The sequence below is a fragment of the Heterocephalus glaber genome, unplaced genomic scaffold, assembly GCF_053883595.1.
Source record: "Heterocephalus glaber isolate CG9 unplaced genomic scaffold, H.glaber_assembly_v1.0 deba00000546, whole genome shotgun sequence".
NCBI classification, from domain to species: Eukaryota; Metazoa; Chordata; class Mammalia; order Rodentia; family Bathyergidae; genus Heterocephalus; species Heterocephalus glaber.
In genome coordinates, this window is record NW_028258147.1 from 13,382,282 (window position 1) to 13,402,643 (window position 20,362).

The 20,362-nt window shown below is 35.6% G+C and overlaps 1 protein-coding gene across 26 annotated transcripts in view; it reads left to right on the forward strand.

Annotated features, from left to right (window-relative positions):
- The window catches only part of Cadps2 (calcium dependent secretion activator 2), a 557,170-nt gene that overhangs the window by 502,869 nt on the left and 33,939 nt on the right, over window positions 1–20,362 (forward strand). For 22 of the 26 annotated variants that reach the window (XR_015448631.1, XR_015448632.1, XM_087204429.1 and 19 more), the window contains 2 exons: window positions 8,736–8,819; window positions 8,927–8,959. Coding sequence is in view for 22 of the 26 variants with exons in the window: in XM_087204429.1 (XP_087060555.1) it covers window positions 8,736–8,819; window positions 8,927–8,959 (117 nt within the window). In the remaining 4 variants the exon portion in view is untranslated. Of the gene's footprint in view, window positions 1–3,568; window positions 4,388–4,431; window positions 4,577–8,735; window positions 8,820–8,926; window positions 8,960–20,362 lie in introns of those variants that run through there. The other 4 variants (XR_015448633.1, XR_015448634.1, XM_087204442.1 and 1 more) reach the window with 3 other exon arrangements.

The following is a 20,362-nucleotide window of genomic DNA, read 5'->3' on the forward strand; positions in this document are numbered from 1 at the left end:
TTCTTGATCTCTTACTACTTGTTTTAATTCTGGAGCTGATACTAGTATTCCTCTGCCTTGAGTTTACTCATTTGTTGTGGTAACAATCCTAGGACTCTAGATATGGAGTCAGAGACAGACAAAGTTGGCAGGATGGTATCTGAGTTTCTCTGCTCCAAAGATTTCCTATTTTATGTTTGAAATATCTTTGATGAAAGCTGTGGCCTTTAATTATGTAAGTAGAGATGAAGCATAAATGGGTGTGCTATTTGGCAATTAGATGGCTTAGAATCCCACTAAGTGACACCAGACTGTCATGAATGGTGTTTGACATGAGTTAAGTCAGGAAAAGCTATTAAAAAGATCAGCACTATCCCACAGTAATTTCTGTGATAAAAATATTTATTCTGTAATCGATAATGTAAAATAGGAAGAAAAGGTCCAAAGAGGTAGGGGTAGTGGGAGGGGCAGGGGAAAGGAAAGAAGGGAAAGGAAAAATGATGAGACATGGGAAAAATGGAAATAAAGTCTTTGTAAATAGGGAAGGGTGGAGGGCGTGAAGGGAGGGCTAAGAATGGGGAAAAAATAAGAACCAAGATGCATTATGTAAAGGTACAATTCCCAATGAGAAATGTAATTGTGTTGTATACCTACAATGTACCAATAAAAGAATTTAATACAAAAAAATATATATTTATTCTGCATAGTCCAACAAAGTAGCTACTAGCTTATGTGACTATGAAGCACATGAAATGTGACTAGTGCAACTGAGAAACTGAATTCTAATTTAACTTTAATTAAAGTAACATTGTGTATTTATTGGTTAATATTTGAAAATGAAGCCTAAATTATAGTTTTATTTATGGATTATTTTTCCTGTTGTCAAATAGTACTTATTAATTATCTTTATTCTTTGGTTGAAAAGCATAAGTTAATTTGATAAGTTGAATGAAACAAGCATCCATAAGGGATAAAAATGGTGTTTTTTAATTGGTTCAAAATGAATCTCTATAATTATATTTTAAGCCACTTCATTGAGATATGATCTACAAAAATGTGCATATTTTAATATATATAACTTGATAAGTTTGGAAATAAGTATATACTCAGTGAAAGCATCACTACATTCAGTGCCACAAAATTATGCATTTAATTTCTTATTTTGGTGACAAGAGGATAGCAAAACATAATATAAGTTTTACCTTCTTAGCAAATAATATTGTTAACTGTAAGCACTGTGCCATACAGAAGATCTCTAGAACTAACTGAAACATCACACTTCAACAAATACCACTCCATTTCCTCATCCCCATAGACCAGTGGTGGCAAACCTACGGCACATGTGCCACAACGGGCTGGTTGTATCATTGAAAGCTCTAAAAGGTTCACCATCACTGCCATAGATGCTGGCAACTACTATTCTATGCTCTGCTTCTATTAGTTTCACTTTTTTAAACACCTCATGTAATTGGTATTTGTACTACTTTTCCTGTGTCTAACTAATTTACTGAATACTATATACTCCAGATTCATTTGTGTTGTCCCAAATAGCAGGATTTCCTTCTTTTTTCAGGTTGAAGAATAATCCATAAGATATGTACATATTTTCATTATCCATTTAAGTTGCTTCCAAGTCCTGGCAATTGAAGATGTTTCACTGAACATAGGAATATAGATATCTCTGAGTTTCTGATTTGTTTCTTTGAACGTATATTGAATAGTTGGATTGTATTTGTTAATATTTTGAGATTGTTCCACACCATTTTCCATAACAGCTACACTGTTTACATTCCCATCAAAAATGTGCAAGTGTTTTTTCTCTACATCCTCACCAACACTTGTTATCTTTTCATGCTTTTTGTTTGTGTTTTATTTTAACTAGGAACTGAACCCAGGTCCTTGTGCAAGCATATACTGCACACTGAGCACTCTGATTTGATTTTTTATCCATTTTGCCATTCTCTTTATTGTGATTGATAAATTTAATTCATTTGCACTTAATGTAATTCCTGATAAGTGAAGATTCCCTTATATATTCTAATACTTTAACATTGCCACTTTGTTCAATGTTTTCAGTCTGTTTTTAGTTCTTTTATTCTTCTCTTCCTCTCTGTCTTCCTTGTGATTTAATGACTCATTGTGGTAATATATTTGTCTTAGTTATTTTTCTCTTGTTGCTGAAACAAAATACCCAATACCCAAAGTTAAAAGGGCTCCAAGGCAGAGTGGCACATGGCAGAGGAGAAACAGTTCATGGCACCCACACAGTACCAAAAGCAACAAAGGGGCCTTGACAGCATCTTTCTGCCCCTTTTATCTTATTCAGGCTACTTAGGAGAGGCAGCACTCACACCCTTAATCCTAGTGCCCTCGGGCCTAGCCCCACCTTGAATCAATCACACACTCTAGATTCAGCCACTTCTGAAGAAGCATGAGGATTGGGGTGTATGGGGGGGGGGAATCTAAACACAAGCCATAACAATATTTGATTATTTTTTCTGCTTTTTTTAATACAATAAGTTTTTCTTTTGTTTACAACTCATCTAAAACTTCTTATAGCAAGCTATTTTAAGTTAGTAACAACTCCCACCGTATAAAAAAGTATACACTTTTATTACATACACATATATATCCACTTGTTACTTATATCAGAATATAATTTTTTATCTTGTGTATTCATTATTTTGTATTCAGACCTTGGGCAAGTTACTGAACCAGGCTCTCTGTGGCTCAGTTTCCTCCCCTATAAAATAAGAATATTTATTAGTATATAGTATTACTTATTAGTGTGGGCTAGTATTTATTAGTATTAATGAATATTAATGTAGATAGGGACTTGGAACAGTGGCCCACATAATGTAAGTACTATTTAAGCAGTATTTGAGGCTATTGTGATTGCCACTCTTTTTTTTAATTTTTAATATTCATTGAATTTTATAATAAACATTTTCAGCATCAAATATTTTTTACAAAAATCTAAAATAAAAGAAATTCTTATGTGAACTAAAATGAAAATTAAAAAGTAAAACTCTACAACCAAAATTTTTGCTTCAATTATGATACCTAGATAGTCTTCACACATGAAAACAACATGTTCCATACATAAGTATCACTTACAGTGATAGCACATGTGTTTTGTTTTCCTGTCTTTTTTTGTAGGACATACTTGACATCTTGGTGGTATTGCTGTTTTGTTAGGAGGTTCTTATTATATAATGTGTATTTAACAGGAAAATCAAACATCAATAAAGTATTAAATTTTAATATATTGAGTGTTTATAATATATATAAGTTTTTGTAAAGGAAAACATTAGTGACTACTTTTACATCTATGGCTCAAAGCATGGAATGGATAATAATGGTATTTACTAATTCAGGTGCCTAGAAGAAAAAGAGATTGAGGTCAAGGTCATTATATCATTGTTGACATGACTTATATGTTGAGACTGAGATACCTTTAGATATCTGAGGGAAGAGATGTCAGAGGATACATTTGGATACTTGGATCTTGAGTTCAGGAGAGATATGGGCTTAAAATACTGATATCATTATAAAATTTCAACAATTGAAAATAATTCTTTGTCTGTAGCTGCTATTCTGAGATTGAGGTACTATAACTGGAGCCCTCAGAGAAGAAATAGAAAGCTGCCTGAAAGAAAGAGGTAAAACAGTTGTTTCCAATCTAAAAGGAATTTGATCATTTTACCAAGAAAAATTGGAAAGACAGTAAATCTTGTCAAGGAAAGGATACAAGAAACATCAAATTTATTGTAACCTTATTAATTAATTAAAATTAATTAAGTTGGCTAACTGCCAGAGTGCTGCCCCCTTGTTTGCAAATGTGAAAATAGTGACTCAAGGTCACGAGGTAGATAGAGAGCAACACCGCCAGAAGTTGACCCTGGTGGTCCCCAAACTTGTAACCTGTCCATAGCACCATATGGAATTCAACAAGACCAGAGAGGGAAAGAGTGGTTGCTTCATCCTCCAATCATGACTTCATTATATCCAAGTTGTATGGACCAGTCTGTGTGTCCCTTGTGTGATGTATACATACTTGGGTATACATGCTATAGGCCCAGTTTGGGGATGTATGTTGGGCAGCTGTAAGTCAGGTAGATGAGAGTGGAATTCATTGTAGGTAGTGATAAAGGTGCCATACAAAAACTGGATGCCTGAGAGTAGTTATTGGTCAGAGCAAATAATCAACAAAGGCAAGAAAGAGAAATGACAACTCTAATAACACATTCCTATAACTGAGGTTCTGTCGTTTCTGGCTGCAAATTAAAAAAATCACGATAATGCTCAACTTCCTATATCCTTGCTTGTTTGCTAAAAAGAACTTAGAAAAAAAGACATAATTTCTCACTGAGTGTACAGATACAGATGCATAGGTATATACACATATTCTTTTTGATAATTTAGAATCTTTTTCCCTGAATTTCTCTTAAGAATAGCATAGAGAACAAATCTTATGTGACTGCCTAGAGGATGTAATGAAACTATCTTGCCAACTCAGCCTGATGAAATTAATTTCATTAAATTTACTTGTTTGGATCAAGGCCATATATTCAGAAGGCACCTGTTCCTTTCCAAGGTATGTACTTAAAAGGAGTGATACACAGTATTAGGAGCAACAGTGGAAAGGTTATAGAAGATAAGATAGGTCGCTCTGAATGGGGGAGAAAAGAGAAAAGGAACAGTGAGAGAAGACAGTGAATTCACCAACATCTGGATGAGCTGTCTTAGAGACTCTGCAGAAAAAGATGTGAATAAACACAGGCCATCAGGCGCTGTCCATCCTTTGTGTAGATGTGCTTGGTCTGTAAAGACCTCTTAGAGTCAGTTGAAACAAAGCTTCAAAGAGAAAGTGGATTCACACCTGGACAAAGGATGAGAAGGAGACCATTGCATTATATCATAAAAATTAGCATACTGATTCAGGAAAGAAAATCTTTTTTTCATATCCTGTGATATTCTGGTTGAATGTGGAATTTTAATAATGCTGGTTAGTCTTCATCTTAACAACAACCAAAAAAAATCTGCTATTAAACATCCCTAGTCCTCCTCCTTGCCAAAAAATACCTATTTTTTTATGATCAGTCTTCTGGATGATTGTCTTTTCTGTGAAAGATTTTATAACTGGCACTGCAAATCCTGAAGATATACCTTGTTTACCCCATGAAGTGTCTTGGCTAAAAAAGCAATAACTCTGTATTTTGAAACCATCAGTCTATAGCTGGACTCCTCATCACTTCTTAAAAGTTTTGGTTCTGTCATGTATGTCAATTTTATATATTGTTAAATAATTCATATTTCATCTTAAAATGCAATAGGAAATGTAAACCAATGTTCCTTGTGGCACTCTTTGTGTTTCATTCTCCCAGTCATTCCAGAGTGCTTTCATCTTCATTTTCTTTAGAGTATGTATGGAGAGGCAAAGGTGGTAATTACCCAAACAGACTGGAGGTGTTAAATATTATCCAAACAAACCTAGTACATGCATCCACACAAAAAAGCAGGGAAACAAAGAGATTACAGTGTTTCATTCCAACCCAACACCCTCAGGAGATCAGACACCACAAGGCAAACCCATAAGTATTTATATACTCCCTGAGCTGTACAGAGAAAGTTCACAGGAAGCAGCTGAAAATGCAGAAATGACATCCAGAATTTAATTGGATTTCTTTGGACTTTTGCTCTTCCCTGCAGTTAAAAGTCAAATGGAAAATATGTCATTATTAATCTTGATGTTAATGGAGTTTGCTTTTGGAGGTAGCTCTTCCACCACCTGGGCCTAACTCTTATAAAGAAAACCTTCCTGTAGGAACTGTGTGGCTCGTCTGGTTGGTCCCAGAGGTGCAGTGACTGTTCACAGCATGTAAGCACTTAGAGTCCCTGCTGGATTGGGCTCCCCAGGGACCACTGCAGAGTAGAACCCAAAGAGAAGTTTCTGCTGTTGTTGAAATGGAGGCAAAGGACGCTGTGGTTTGTTGTAACAGACCACAGGCCACACATACAACTTAATTGGGTATAACCCAATGATGGTTTATACTCTAAAGAGAGAACAAGTCAAACAGGCTGCCTGACGCTTCCATGGAGAAACTTCTGCCCTAAAGTCTCTGCCAATAGGCTTCCTAAGTACCATTTTATCTGTTCCTCCTCTGCTCTCTTGAAGACCAGCTCCTGTGCCACTTCATAAATGAAACTTAGCCAAATTCTCCAGCATCCTTCTTTCCCTCCTCCAGTTTCACTTACATTCTCTGCCTATAACGCTTGTGTCTGCTTTCTGACATGCTCTGTTGTATTCGTGTCTGTCTCTCCCTCTACTTTGTATATTCTTGAAGGGGAAAATCTGATTATTTCATATTTCTGATCTAAGGTGTCCAATAATAATAACAAAATGACATTTATTGAGCACTTATATGCTGTACACATGTGTATCAGCACATTTAATGTTCTGCAATCCTGTAGCATGATAGTGAATAATAACATGGACTCTGGAGCAAGACACCTGTGTTCAAAGGCTTTGTCCTCTGCAGTGCACCAACAGGCAGGATTCTAATGGTCTACTGACAGCCTCAACTTTATTCTATCTTCACAAATATCTCCATAAATTTCACTGAATAGATCCATTAGCTAAGTACCAAGTTCATTTTTGGTTTTGTCACTAGGCAGTCCTAATTAACTCGTGACTTAGCATATTTAGTTTCTTAGACAAATAATGAATAGTGATTTAACTAATCATAACAACAGCATTAATTCTTTGTATTTCTTTAATATCATGACTTTTCACATAAATCATCACTACTGTTCTTCACACCATTCTTGCACTGTGAACAGGATATATTCATTTGCCCCATTTTGCTGATAAGTATAATGGACGAAGAGAAACAAAAGGACTTGACGTTATCTTCGAGCCAGACGGGGACAGAACTATAACTTGACCACATACATTGTCTTCTAAATCTGAACACAGGACTCTTGCTTCTATCTTGCCTTCTCTCTGCACCATACACGTGTGTACACATAGACCCAATAGAAGGCACCAAGAACTAGGTGCTTTGCTTGAGCCTTCAGTGCTTCGGGTTGTCTGGTAACCATAGCAATCATCGCTCTCCTTGTGGCAAATGAGATCACCCAGTACACACTTACTCTGTAGAGTTGAGTTAAAACAGACAAGGCATTTTCCACAGAGGGCCATTAAGTTTGGAATTCCCTTTCCCTGCCCAGACAGAGCCCTTGAGTATTGGTCTTCTGGGTGTTTGCAAACCACATCAAGTTGAGTTAGGCAGTTGTGATTGGTAAGAAGTCCTAACAGGCAAGAAAAAAGTGCTAAATTGACTTTTAGTTGTGAACAATTTATAATTTTGTGTTTTTGCTGTTTAGATCCCGTAGGATGACACTTTAGCCAAACATAATTCTTTAAAAATAAAACTTTAGTGAGCAGTTTGCCTGATTTTATTTCTGTATTCTTACATCATGTCATAATGATGTGATGAAGAAACTAATAGGGAAGATTTTGCTTCTGCTGCATAAACTATTTTGCAGTAATTGATCAGCCATAGCGAAAAGACCGTCTTCTGCGCCCTCACAGTGAGTTCTGTGGTCACCAGAGACCAATAAGCTGTGTCCCTGGAACGATTATCACTTTGCTGAAGAAGCTGCTATGTGAACAAAAACCAGCCTGCGTTAATTTCCCTTTTCATATTTAAAAAACCTTGTCAGTATTTTCCCGTTGGGAATATATAATTTGTCAATAGTGCATATTATTTTAGTGCTATAGAGGAAATATGTAGGGCAGTGTATTATTAGTTTCTCTTATCCATTGATCTTCATGCCAGATGTTAATGTTTCTGCTCAATAAAGAAAATTTTTTCATATTTTTGTTATTTAGACTTTTTAATAAAAACTTTCTACATTTCTACTTTTTCATATTTTTATTACACTATACTTTTGAACTTTATAGAAATGAAACTTATAGAAATGCAAAACACTTGAGAGTAATTTGAATTTTACATATTCTCCCTGTGCCCCAACACACACATTTGATTGATAGAAGAACTGAGGTCTGAGATGTACAGTAGTCAAATTGAACCCACATAATGCTTGGTGATGGAATCAGGATACATATGCTAAGTCCACTGTGCTTTCCACTCTATGCAGCAGTGCATGTATCTATTTGAGCTTCCAAACTGCTGTGTAAGCTTCTGAAAGGAGGGATGGTCCTTAAATAATCTCAATTAGATGTGCTTGATAAATGCTTATTAGTAAACATCAGAGTTTGCTCAGTGCTGTAAGAGCGCTTTATGCCTCCCTTTATTTCTTTTTTTTTTAATTCAACCACCTGTGTATAGAAAAAGCTGAGAGATGGTCAAATAATATTTGGTAGAAAGGAATCTGAGCTAAGCTTGACCATCATTGGTTTTTAGCTTCTGTATGGAAGTTGAAAGCTATTTTAAGGAATTATCTCATGAACCTAAGCTTATTTTTAATGGTTTAAATGATCTCACATTAGGATGACTAGACTACTGCTTTTTTTTTTAATTTGTGTATTATTTCCACAATGGGAAGGGGCCTTGGACTTTATGTTCAGAATGAAAGAGTAAACATTACAAATTCTGCTGACCTCAGCTGTTAGCTTATTCACTGTGGGTTTTTATGCCAATGGAAAAGTTGGATCAGGCATTGCTTGTGCTGCTATTAGATTATATGCAGAGAAACATTTTAAATACTCACCATAAACTATATTGTAGTTTGTTTCAGTGTTGGAAGGGGTATTGTCCAAGCTGTCAAGGTATGATGAAGGCTCATTCTTTTCATCCATTCTGTCATTCACTGTAAGTATTTGAATAAATTCTCTTTTACTGTCTCTTAACTGTTATCATAGTAGGTACATAGCAGTTAAAAATATAATTCTCAGTTATCTATTTCTTTCCTATTTAAGGTGAAAGCAGCGGCAAAATATGTTGATGTTCCTGTAAGTAATTTTTATCTGCTTTTTCAAACTATATGTAATTCTCATACTCTCTCCCCATACCCTCTCTCTCTCTCATTTTAAATAATTACAATTCACCACAGGTTTATTTCAAATCTTTAAACCATACCATTCCCTTAGGGAGGAGTTTATTTTTCTTAAACAAGCACTAACCCAAATGACAAAGGTTAGAGCCATGATTTTAGTGCACTGTTTCCCTTGTCACTCAGGAGCCAGGAAAGAGGTTAATTCATCATGAGAACATGAAACCAGAGTTGCAGAGAAAGTTATAGCACTTTTAAAAATGGTGTAGAAAATGCTTCAAACTCTAGGAAAAGATCCTTCCTCTCCTCTCCCTTCAAATGAAAGCTATAACAGGTTTCTTAGAAGAATTAAAATAAAGCCAGGCATGGTGATGAACACCTATAATCCCAGCATTCTGGAGGCTGAAACAGGAAGGATCTCCACAAGTTCAAGACCAGCCTTTGCTATGTAGTGAATTCCAGGCCAGTGTGCACTACAAAGTGAGATCCTGTCTCCAACAAAAGAATTAAAATAACAATGAAGATGAACTAATTAAATCAAAGATCTCATTTTCTACATATCAAAATTTTACAAAACAATGTCTCTTATTTTAACACTTTGGTTTTTCCTCATAATTCTTGAAAAATAACTCAAGATCTGTAAATTTGTTCAAAATTAAGATACCGTGAGTGAAAGTCATGAAACTTAGCTATGAATGAAAAATTTCATATGATAAATATAAGCAAGAAGTTAGTACAGCACTTTTAAGCTGATCATCATATCAAATTAGCCTTTGCTTTAAATTATGCTGTCCCATATACATTTATATATGATCAAGGCCTAAGGGACTCTGTTTAATTATATATTTTGGCATATGTATATATTACTAACCAGAACACTGAAAAAAGCCTTAAAGTTTAAAGCTAAATGAAATTTAAATCATCTCTTCATACATAAGGAACATTGCATATCTAGATCATCATTCTGAATGTTGGAATTTGAGTCCTGGCAAGCCTTGGGTGTCACTTGTAGACAGATATTATTTTTAAAATTCATACTTGCATTTTGTCCCTGGTGGTATTTCCACTGTAGTCATTAATGGACATTTTAAATTAAGAGCCCCTGGACATCACTGCCTTTCCATGGAATGTCTTTGCAAGAGGGTTTTTTTTTTTTTTAACATTACCACCAAGAAGCTTTGCATGCTCCTTGTCTTGTACCTAGAGTCAGAAAATCAGTACTGGCAATAGACAGAATTAAACACACAGACTCCTGCAGAGCTGCAGCACAAAAGAGAGAAAATGAGAATTAGAGGTAAGATTCAATATATGATGCGATGTCCTAAAAAGGAAAAGATAGGGCTGGGGATGATTTAGCTCAGTGGTGTGGTGCCTCCTTTGCAAGCTCCAGGTCCTGAGTTTGATCCCCAGGACCAAAAGGAAAAAAAAAAGGAAAGACAAGTAGCAATGTATATGTCTGAACTTCACTGGACTTTTAACATACATTTTATAGTTTTGGTTTATTCTGAATTACAAACAGAATGGAATGCCATAACTACTCATGTTCTTAGGGCTTCTCAAGTTCTTAATTTGACCCTGTGGTAGATCCATTATACCCCATACAATTTCAAAACTGAAAGAGATAGGAAGTGCTTCATTCATTCTCTACCATGCTGAAAGACACTCCTCTAATATCCCTAACAATGTTTCATTTGAGTTCCATTTAATTATTTCAGAACGTAAATTCCAGATACGACTTTGCCATGGCAGAATACTAAAGGATATTTCTTCCTCAAATCTGTCTGTGACACTTCTGTTATTGATGTCTGTGACTATGAACTTTAAAATGTTGGGGTCCTCTTGGCTGTTGCTACTGTTTATCCTCAAATCCTAGCAAGTATGCCTTGCTGATGTAGTCCCTCAAGGAAAAACTCATGAGAAAAAAGGATATGAGCTCACTTTTCTTAAAAATTAACTCAAGGATTACAGACCCACATGTAAAATGAAAAATTATAAAATTTGTAGAGGAAATTATAAGAGAAAATATACATGGCCTTGGATTTATTGATGAGTTTTTTGATACAATACTAAAAACATTATCTATGAAAGAAAAAAATGATTTTGATCTAAAATTGATAAGTGAACTGCACTGTTAAGAGACTGAAAAGACAAGTGACAAGCTATCTGCAAAATACATATTTGATAAAGGACTTGTATCTGAAATGTCCATAGACCTCTCAATACTTAATAATAATGCAACAACCCAATTTTTAAAATGGGCTAAAGATCTGAATAGATGACTGCGAAAAAGAAGACAAACAGAGATCAAGTAAGTACATGAAAAGATGCTCAATGTCATTAATCATAGGGCAAGTACAAATTGAAACAAGAAGATACCATGCTGCCACCATTACAATGGCAGAAGTCCAAAGAAGCTGACAACAGCAAAATGTTAAGGATACAGAGCAACTGAAACGCTCATTCATCGCTAGTAGGAAAGCAAAAAAGTACAACCACTTTTTAAGACTATTTTGCAGCTTTCTGTAAAGCTAAACTTTGTCTTACCATACAATCCACCAGTTATGATCTAGGTATTTTATCCAGTGAATTTGAAAATATATGTTCATACCAAAACCTCTGTGCACATGTTCCGAGAAGTTTTATACATCACCAAAACTAGAAGGAAACAAAAATGTGCTCCATTAAATGGATAAACAGGCATTATTATATCTATCTAATGCTATGTTATTCAGCAAAACAAGAGAGAAAAGAAATGAACTCTCAGGACACTAAAGACATGGATGAATGTGTAGTGCTAAAAACAAAAAGCAGTTTGAAAAGGCTACATACTGTATGATTCCGTTTATATTGTTTAAAAGACAAAGCTGTAAAGATGAAAAGTGGATTTGTGGTTGCCACCTTTCAAGATCAGGGAGAGTGACAAAATAACCAATGCAAATATAGGCAATAATGTCACTGAAGATAGTTGGGAGGGGTGCTGACCTAAGGACCTTTGGAAGTGCATGATATTTCTAAGACTGGAGGAAAAGGAATTATAAATAAACATTGAAATCTAGTTGATAATGTTTTTTCTTACAAGTTAGCACTTCAGAAGCATTGTTTATTTATCCTGGAATTAAACCATTAAATAAATGAATGGTGGTTGGAGGGGCCATGTTCTCATTGTTGGAGTAAGAGACAAGCAAAAGGAGAGGGCTACAATGATCTTATAATGAATTAGCAGTGACAACATCAATCTGAACTTGTCTTTTGCTTAATATAGTTGGCCCGTGGTCCGGCAGTAGTGCTGCCTCCTGCCTTGCAAGGGCAAGGTCCTGAGTTCAATCCCTGGTACCAAAATATATATTTAGGCTATTTCCATGTAACAGTATTTTTTAAAATATACACAAATAGCTATGTGTGAATTAGTATATTCACATACATTCCCGTGCTCTGTGAGCTAAGAAAGCACTGAAGCAATGGCATCCCCATAGCAACAAGGACATACAGCACCCAGAGACTGGTCTCTAATTTCTAGTAAAATGAACCAGGGCTCCTTGGAAAAATGGCTCTTGCTACAAAATATACCAAATACTCGTGGAGCATCTTGTACTTACAGAAAGTAAAGAAGTGTTTACATATGCCACTGTGGTGGAATGAACATATTATATTAGAGGGACATCGAAGCCTGAAAGAATTCTCCATGGCCTAACCTAAAACAACTTGAGCAACTATATAAAGTAGTATTGAATTATAACCTGAAGAATAAAATAAATATTCATTAGCCATACTAATATAAATAAGTGATTGAATATATAAATAGAGGAAAATGGCAAATCTCCATTACAGAAAAACTCTGAATAATTTATATAGACATTTCATCAAGAGTGAAACAAAACTTCTCATTAGGTATGTGTAAGCTGCACATAGCAACTTCTCCCAAAGAGCTCTGTATGAAAAGGGGAGTGGAGGGCTGGGGATTTAGCTCAGTGATTCTGCCGCCTGCCTCATAAAGTGAAGGACCTGAGTTCAATACCCTGGTATTAAAAAAAAAAAAAAAGGGGTGGGGGTGGAGAGAAACACTGGAGAAATCTGACAAACACTTCTCAAGTCAGTGGGTCAAGGTCAAAATCAACAGATAAACCATGTTGATATTTACTCTTGATCTAACACAATGAAAATTATACTCTACCTGTAATCTTCTTCTAGAAAGCCTGTAAGTCTAGTCTAATCATGAAAAAAAAAATTAGACACATCTCAGTAGAGGATATGCTAAAAAATATCTGGTAGAATATCTCAAAACTCTAAAGGTCATCCAAAACCAGGAGAATCTGAGAAACTGGCACAGTCAAGAGGAGCCCATGGAGACATAATACTAAATGTAATGTTTCTAGTTGAGACCATGGAACAAGAAAAGGATGTTAGATATATGCTAAGAAAATCTGAATAAAGTGTGGACTTCCTTTAGTAATAATGTGTGTGTGTGTGTGTGTGTGTATATATATATATATATTATGTTTAATAAATGTACCATATTATTAAAAGGTGATAGTAAAAGGGAAAATTGGATATGGGGGTGACTATAATATTTTTATGATTTTTCTATAAATCTAAGATGATTCTAAAATTAAAATTTTACTTTTGAAAATAGTATTGTTCGGGCATGGTGGCACAAGACTGTATTTTGGGAGACCAGTGCAGGAGAATCACAAGTTCAAGGTCAGCCTCAGCTACCATACCAAGACCCTGTCTCTTAAAACAAACTACCACTGGCCTAGGACCTAATAATAGCTGAATTTCCATTCCTTTTATGTAATTCCATGGATTAAGTGTCTGACCTTGGGCACTATTTCACTTAGGTAATCTCAGTTTAGTCATTTATAAATTGGGCCAATTAGTTATACAGCAGTATTAGTTCTTCTAACTATGACAGTCTCACTGTGTGACTTCTTGGTGTCTATTCAGGTCCATCCAAAAGACAATAGAACGCAAAAATGTTCTTTATAAGATAATAAGAAGATAAAGACCTAGAAGTAATTCTGTGGGAAAGAAGATAATACCTTTTCATGATACTGTCACTTAGAAATTATTTTAAAAGCATATAAATACATTGATTTTATAAAGTAAAAATTACCTATGAAATTAAATGGTATTCCTAATATGTAAAAAAGGAGAAATTGATGTCCTGAAATATACTCAGATATTATTATTATAGCAATTATATATATAATTATAGAAAACATGTAAGTATTAGTAACAGAAAATGACTCAAATCAAATAATTTAGAGCATTTTGTAAACATAATCTTATGTTTCTGTGTAACAATATTTAGTTTTCATGAAACTTTCTTTGTTAAAAAAAATACACGACAGAAAAAAGCTTCAGCATATTCCTGAACACAAATAAATTCTGGTATCTCGTGTTTCTTGGCAAAAGAGCTGGTAGAGTCCTCCATTCTGTCATTCTGAACAGGTGATGAGCTGCTCCTTTCAGGGTAGTTTGGTAGATTCAGTCATGATTCAATAACGATACTCTGAAGAGTTCTGTCGGAGTTACACAGGCCGTGAATCCATTACAGGGGATCAGAATATTCATCACAGTGAAGACCTTAGACAAATTTTTAGAAATTTTTAGTACTGTTTAGCCATAAAGAAGGATAAATGGAAGTCATTTGTAGGAAAATTGATGAACCTTGAGTCCATAATGCTAAGTGAAATAAATCAAACACAAAATGTTTAATATTGCATGATTTCTCTTAAATCAGAAAAATCAAAGTATAAATAATTTACTCAACAAAATAAGAGAGAGATGATAGGAAATGAAATACAAATTTTCTGAAGATAGAGACTCTGGGAATGGGGGAGACAGAAGGAAGAGGATGGAAAGGGGAAGTAAAAGGACCAAGATGTGAGGAGCTTTCTAGGCCACCAAACTACCTCCCCCAGCACCAAGGAGCAGAGCCACCACCAGCACTGAGGAGGTGAGCCATGTGGGTGCCAGCAGCACACACGCAATACCCCCTCCTTGAAATAAGACACATAAACAACTCTCAAAACCAGACTTCCAAATTGCATAAGGCAACCCCAAAGGGAAATGAGATAGAACAATCTGATACTCAACCACCTGGACTCCCCAAAATGGGAACAAAAGAGGATCTGGAAAAAATGAAATCACAAATACTTTCTCAGATAACAGCAGAGATTGTGCCCATAGTACAAGACATGATTAATAAATCTAGAGAGGACACAGATAAAAAAAAATAGAGGAGCTGAGAAACATGATGGAATCCCAACATAGGAAAAGAATGGAATCCATAAAACACATGCAAACAGATTTCCAGGAGATTAAAAACTTCATTGAAAGGTTATGCAGCAGAATGAGACAGTGTGAGGACAGAATTTCAGATACAGAAGATAAGATTGCAATTAGTGACCAGGAAAAGAAAAATTTCTTTAAAATAGTAAGGGACCATGAGAAATCAATCCAGCAGCTACTAGAAAATGCAAAGAAAAATAATATAAGATGGATCAGAGTCAATGAAGAAATAGAGAATGCAGACAACACAAGAAAACTTCAGAGAAGTGATGGCAGAAAACTTCCCAAGCAGGGAAAAAGAACTTGACATACAGATAAGTGAGACATATAGGACTCCAACTAGCCTTCATCAAAAAAAAATCTCCACATAGGCATATAATAGTTAAGATTCCAGAAACCCAACAGAAGAACACAATTCTACAAGCAGTTACAGAAAAACAAATCACATACAAAGGAAAGCCCATCAGAATCACAGCAGATTTCTCAATGCAAACCCTCAAGGCAAGAAGGGCTTGGAGTAACATATTTCAAGCACTAAAGGAAAACAGCCTCCAACTCAGATTGATGTACCCTGCAAAACTATCTTTCAAAATTGATGGAGAAATAAGATACTTTCATGACAAAGAGGACCTTAGGAAGTTCATGAATACCAAACCAGCACTCCAAAAAATTTTAGACAATATGCTAGGAAATGACAACAAGAATAACAACCCCAGGAAGCACAGCAGAATGAATCCATCTGGCACGACAAGAAATTAAATCAAAGGAGAGAATCCAATGAAAAGAAAAACTCATGACAATGATAAGTCAATACATATCACTTATAACCATCAATGTTAATGGTCTCAATTCACTAATCAAAAGAAATAGACTGGCAGAATGGGTCAAGAAACAAGATCCAACAATATGTTGCACACAAGAAACACACAATTCAAAAAGACACTCACAGACTGAAAATTAAAGGGTGGAAAACAATCCTCCATGCAAAAGGAACCTGAAATAAAGCAGGAGTAGCTATCCTCTGCAGATCAAGTGGATTTTAAACCAACACTAATTGAGAGACAAAGAAGGATACTACATCCTTGTAAAGGGAACAATCTAAGAGGAAGAGATAATAATCATAAATATCTATAAACCAAACACTAGTGAGCCCAGCTACATAAAACAAATACTAACAGACATGAAAAATTATATAACCACTAATACAATAGTAGTGGGGGACCTCAATACCCCACTGTCATAAATGGATAGATCAACTAGACAAAAGATAATGAAATACTAGAACTCAATCAAACTCTTGAACAAATGAACTTAACAAATGTGTACAGAGTGTTCCACCCCACAAAATCAGAATACACATTCTTTTCAGGTGCCCATGGGTCTTTCTCCAAAATAGACCACATACTCTTTCACAGAACATGTTAAAGTAGGTGCAAAGGAATAGAAGTTATCCCCTGTATGTTATCAGACCATAGTGTGATGAAATTGGAGATCGATAGCAAAAGAAACCACAAGAATTTCATAAACAGATGGAAATTGAACAACACACTTCTGAATAACCAATGGGTCCCAGAGGAAATTGAAGAAAGCAGACAATTCCTAGAGTTAAATGACAATGACAATACAACATATCGGAATCTATGAAAATAGACACAATGAAAGCAGTCTTACAAGGGAAATTCATAGGAGTGAATACACATATTAGGAAAACAGTGCGAGCCCAATTAAACAACTTGATGCTGAACCTCAAGCTTCTAGAAAAAGAGTGGAACAAACTCAAAGCTCATACAAGGCGGGGGGGAAATTATAAAGATCAGAGCAGAAATCAATGCAATGAAGACTAAAAGAATGATACAAAAAAATCAGTGAAGCCAAGAGTTGGTTCTTCAAAAAGATAAACAAAATTTACACACCCTTAGCCAACCTTATCACAATAAAGGAAAGAAAAGGCCCAAATCCATCCAATTAGGAATGAGAAGGATAAAATTACCACGGACCCAGCAGAAATCCAGAGGATCATCAATACCTACTTTGAGAACCTATATGCCAATAAGATGGAAGACACAGAAGAAATGGACAGATTCCTAGATACGTATGAATTACCAAAGGTGAACAAAGACATAAAAATTCAGGGCCGGGGATTTAGCTCAGTGGTTTCTCAGTGGTTGCACCTGCTGCACAACTGCATAGACCCAAGTTCGATCCCCAGTACCAAAAAACAAAAATTCTAAACAACACAATATCAATCAATGAAATTGAAAACATAATTAAAAACTTACCAACTAAGAAAAGCCCGGGTCCTGATGGCTTCACTGCCGAATTCTACAAGACATTTAGGGAGGAACTACTGCCACTACTGTTTAAACTCTTCATTGAAATTGAAAGGGAAGCAATGCTCCCAAATTCATTCCTGGAAGCAAGCATCACCTTGATCCCAAAAGCAGAGAAAGACCCAACCAAAAAAGAGAACTATAGGCCAATCTCACTATTGAACATAGATGCAAAAATCCTTAATAAGATACTGGCAAATAGAATGCAGAAGATCACCAAGAAGATCATACACCCTGAGCAAGTGGGTTTCATCCCAGGGATGCAGGGATGGTTCAACATACACAAATCAATCAAGGTAATGCACTATATCAATAGAGCCAAGGACAAAAATCATATGATCATCTCAATAGATGCAGACAAAGCATTTGACAAAATCCAACACGCATTTATGATAAAAACCCTACAAAAAATTGGAATTGACAATCTCTACCTCAATCTGATAAAAGCCATCTATGAAAAACCAAGAGCCAATATCATACTAAATATACTACAATATCGTATAAAAAAACTGAAATCCTTCCCACTAAAATCAGGAACAAGACAAGGAGGTCACAATTCCTGTTCAATATAGTTTTGGAAACATTAGCCACAACAATGAGGCAAGGGAAAGAAAAGGAATAAAGATAGGAAATGAAGAAGTCAAATTGTCATTATTTGCAGATGACATGATACTCTATATAGAAGACTCCAAGAACTCCACCAAAAGTCTTCTAGACTTAATAACAAAATTCAGTAAAGTAGCTCAATACAAGGTTAACACAAAAATCAATAGCTTTCCTCTACACAAACAACAGACTCACTGAGAGAGAAATAGGGCAGACAATTCCTTTCACAATAGCATCCAAAAAACTGAAATACCTAGGAATCAAACTTAACAAAAGAAATCAAAGACCTCTTCTCTGAAAACTCTAGCACTCTGAAAAGAGAGATTGAAGACGATATCAGAAAGTGGAAAGACATCCCTTGCTCCTGGGTAGGAAGAATCTACATAGTGAAAATGGCCATACTTCCAAAACTGCTATCTAGATTCAATGTAGTCCCAATTGAAATTCCAGCAGCATACTTTGTAGGCCTTGAGAAAACAAACTAAAAATTCATTAGGAACAAGAAGAGACCTAGAATAACAAAAGCAATTCTAGGCAACAGAGACATGGCAGGGGGTATCACAAGCCCCAAGTTGAAACTGTACTACAAAGCTACTGTGATAAAAACAGCATGGTACTGGCAAAAAAACAGACCAAGGACCAGTGGAACAGATTAGAAGATGCAGAAACAACTCCAGACACACTCAGCCACCTCATCTTTGACAAAGGATCCAAACACCCTCACTGGAGAAAAGATAGCCTCTTTAATAAATGGTGCTAGAAATACTGGGTTTCAACTTGCCAAAGATTAAAATTAGACCCATATCTCTCACCATGCACTAAACTAAAATCAAAATGGATTAAAGATCTAAACATTAAAATAGAAATGCTGAATTGGCTGGAACAGAGGTTAGGTAGAACTCTTAAAGACATTGTTGTAGGAAAAGATTTTATGAACAAAACCTCAGTTGCCTGTGAACTAGCACAAACAATCAACAAGTGGGATCTCTTCTTATTAAAAAGCTCCTGCACAGCAAGAGAAACCACCAACAGTGTGAAGAGACAACCCACAATGTGGAAAAAAATTTTCCCCTGCTGTTCCTCAGACAAAGGTCTACTATCTAGAATATATAAAGAACTTTAAAAAATCACACCTCCCAAATATAAAGACCCAATCCGAAAATGGACATCTGAAATGAACAGACATTTCTCAGACAAAGCAATAGAAATAGCAAATAAACATATGAAAAAATGTTCAATATCACTGGTCATTTGAGAGATGCTAATGAAAATGCTGAGATTCCACCTCACCCCAGAAAGAATGGCAGCTATCATGAAATTAACCAATAACGAATGCTGGCTGGGCTGTGGGGAAAGAGGAACCCTGCTCCACTCTTGGTGGGAATGTATACTGGTGAAACCACTGTGGAAATCAGTATGGAGATACCTCAAAGACCTACAACTGGAAGTCCCATTTGACCCAGCTGTTCCCCTGCTGGGTATCTTCCCCAAAGAATTAAAAGAACCATACCACAGTGATATACATGCACCCATGTTCATAGCAGCACAGTTTGTAATAGCTGAAACTTGGAAGCAGCCCAAATCCCCATCAACTGGAGACTGGATAAAGAAAATGTGGTTTTATAAAAAATAAAATGGAGCACTACTCAGACATTAAAAAAATGAGAAATTAGAGACATTTATAGCTAAATGAATGCACATTGAGGCAATTCTCTTAAGTGAAATAAATTGCACACACATGTAAAACCAAATAGTTTCTCTGGTGTGAGAAATTGAAAGTGTAAATAAGGACTAAAAGGTGTAGTAGAGTATGTGAAATAGGAAAAAAGGGGCAAAAGGAAAGGGGAAGTGGGAGGGGTAAGGGAAAGTAAAGAAGGGAATGGAATTAATATGAGAAAATGAAAACCAAATCTTTGTAAGTGGGGAGGGATGGAGGTGTTCATGGTAGGACAGGGGAATGGGGAAAAAAGAAGAACCAAGAGAAATCATGTAAAGGTGCAAATTTCCAGTGACGAATGTATATGGATATTCATTTAGATATATTGTATATCTAAAATGTACCAATAAAATTAATTTTTTAAAAAAATTCCAAGATGTGTTATGTGAAGGTCCCAATTCCCAGTAATAAATGT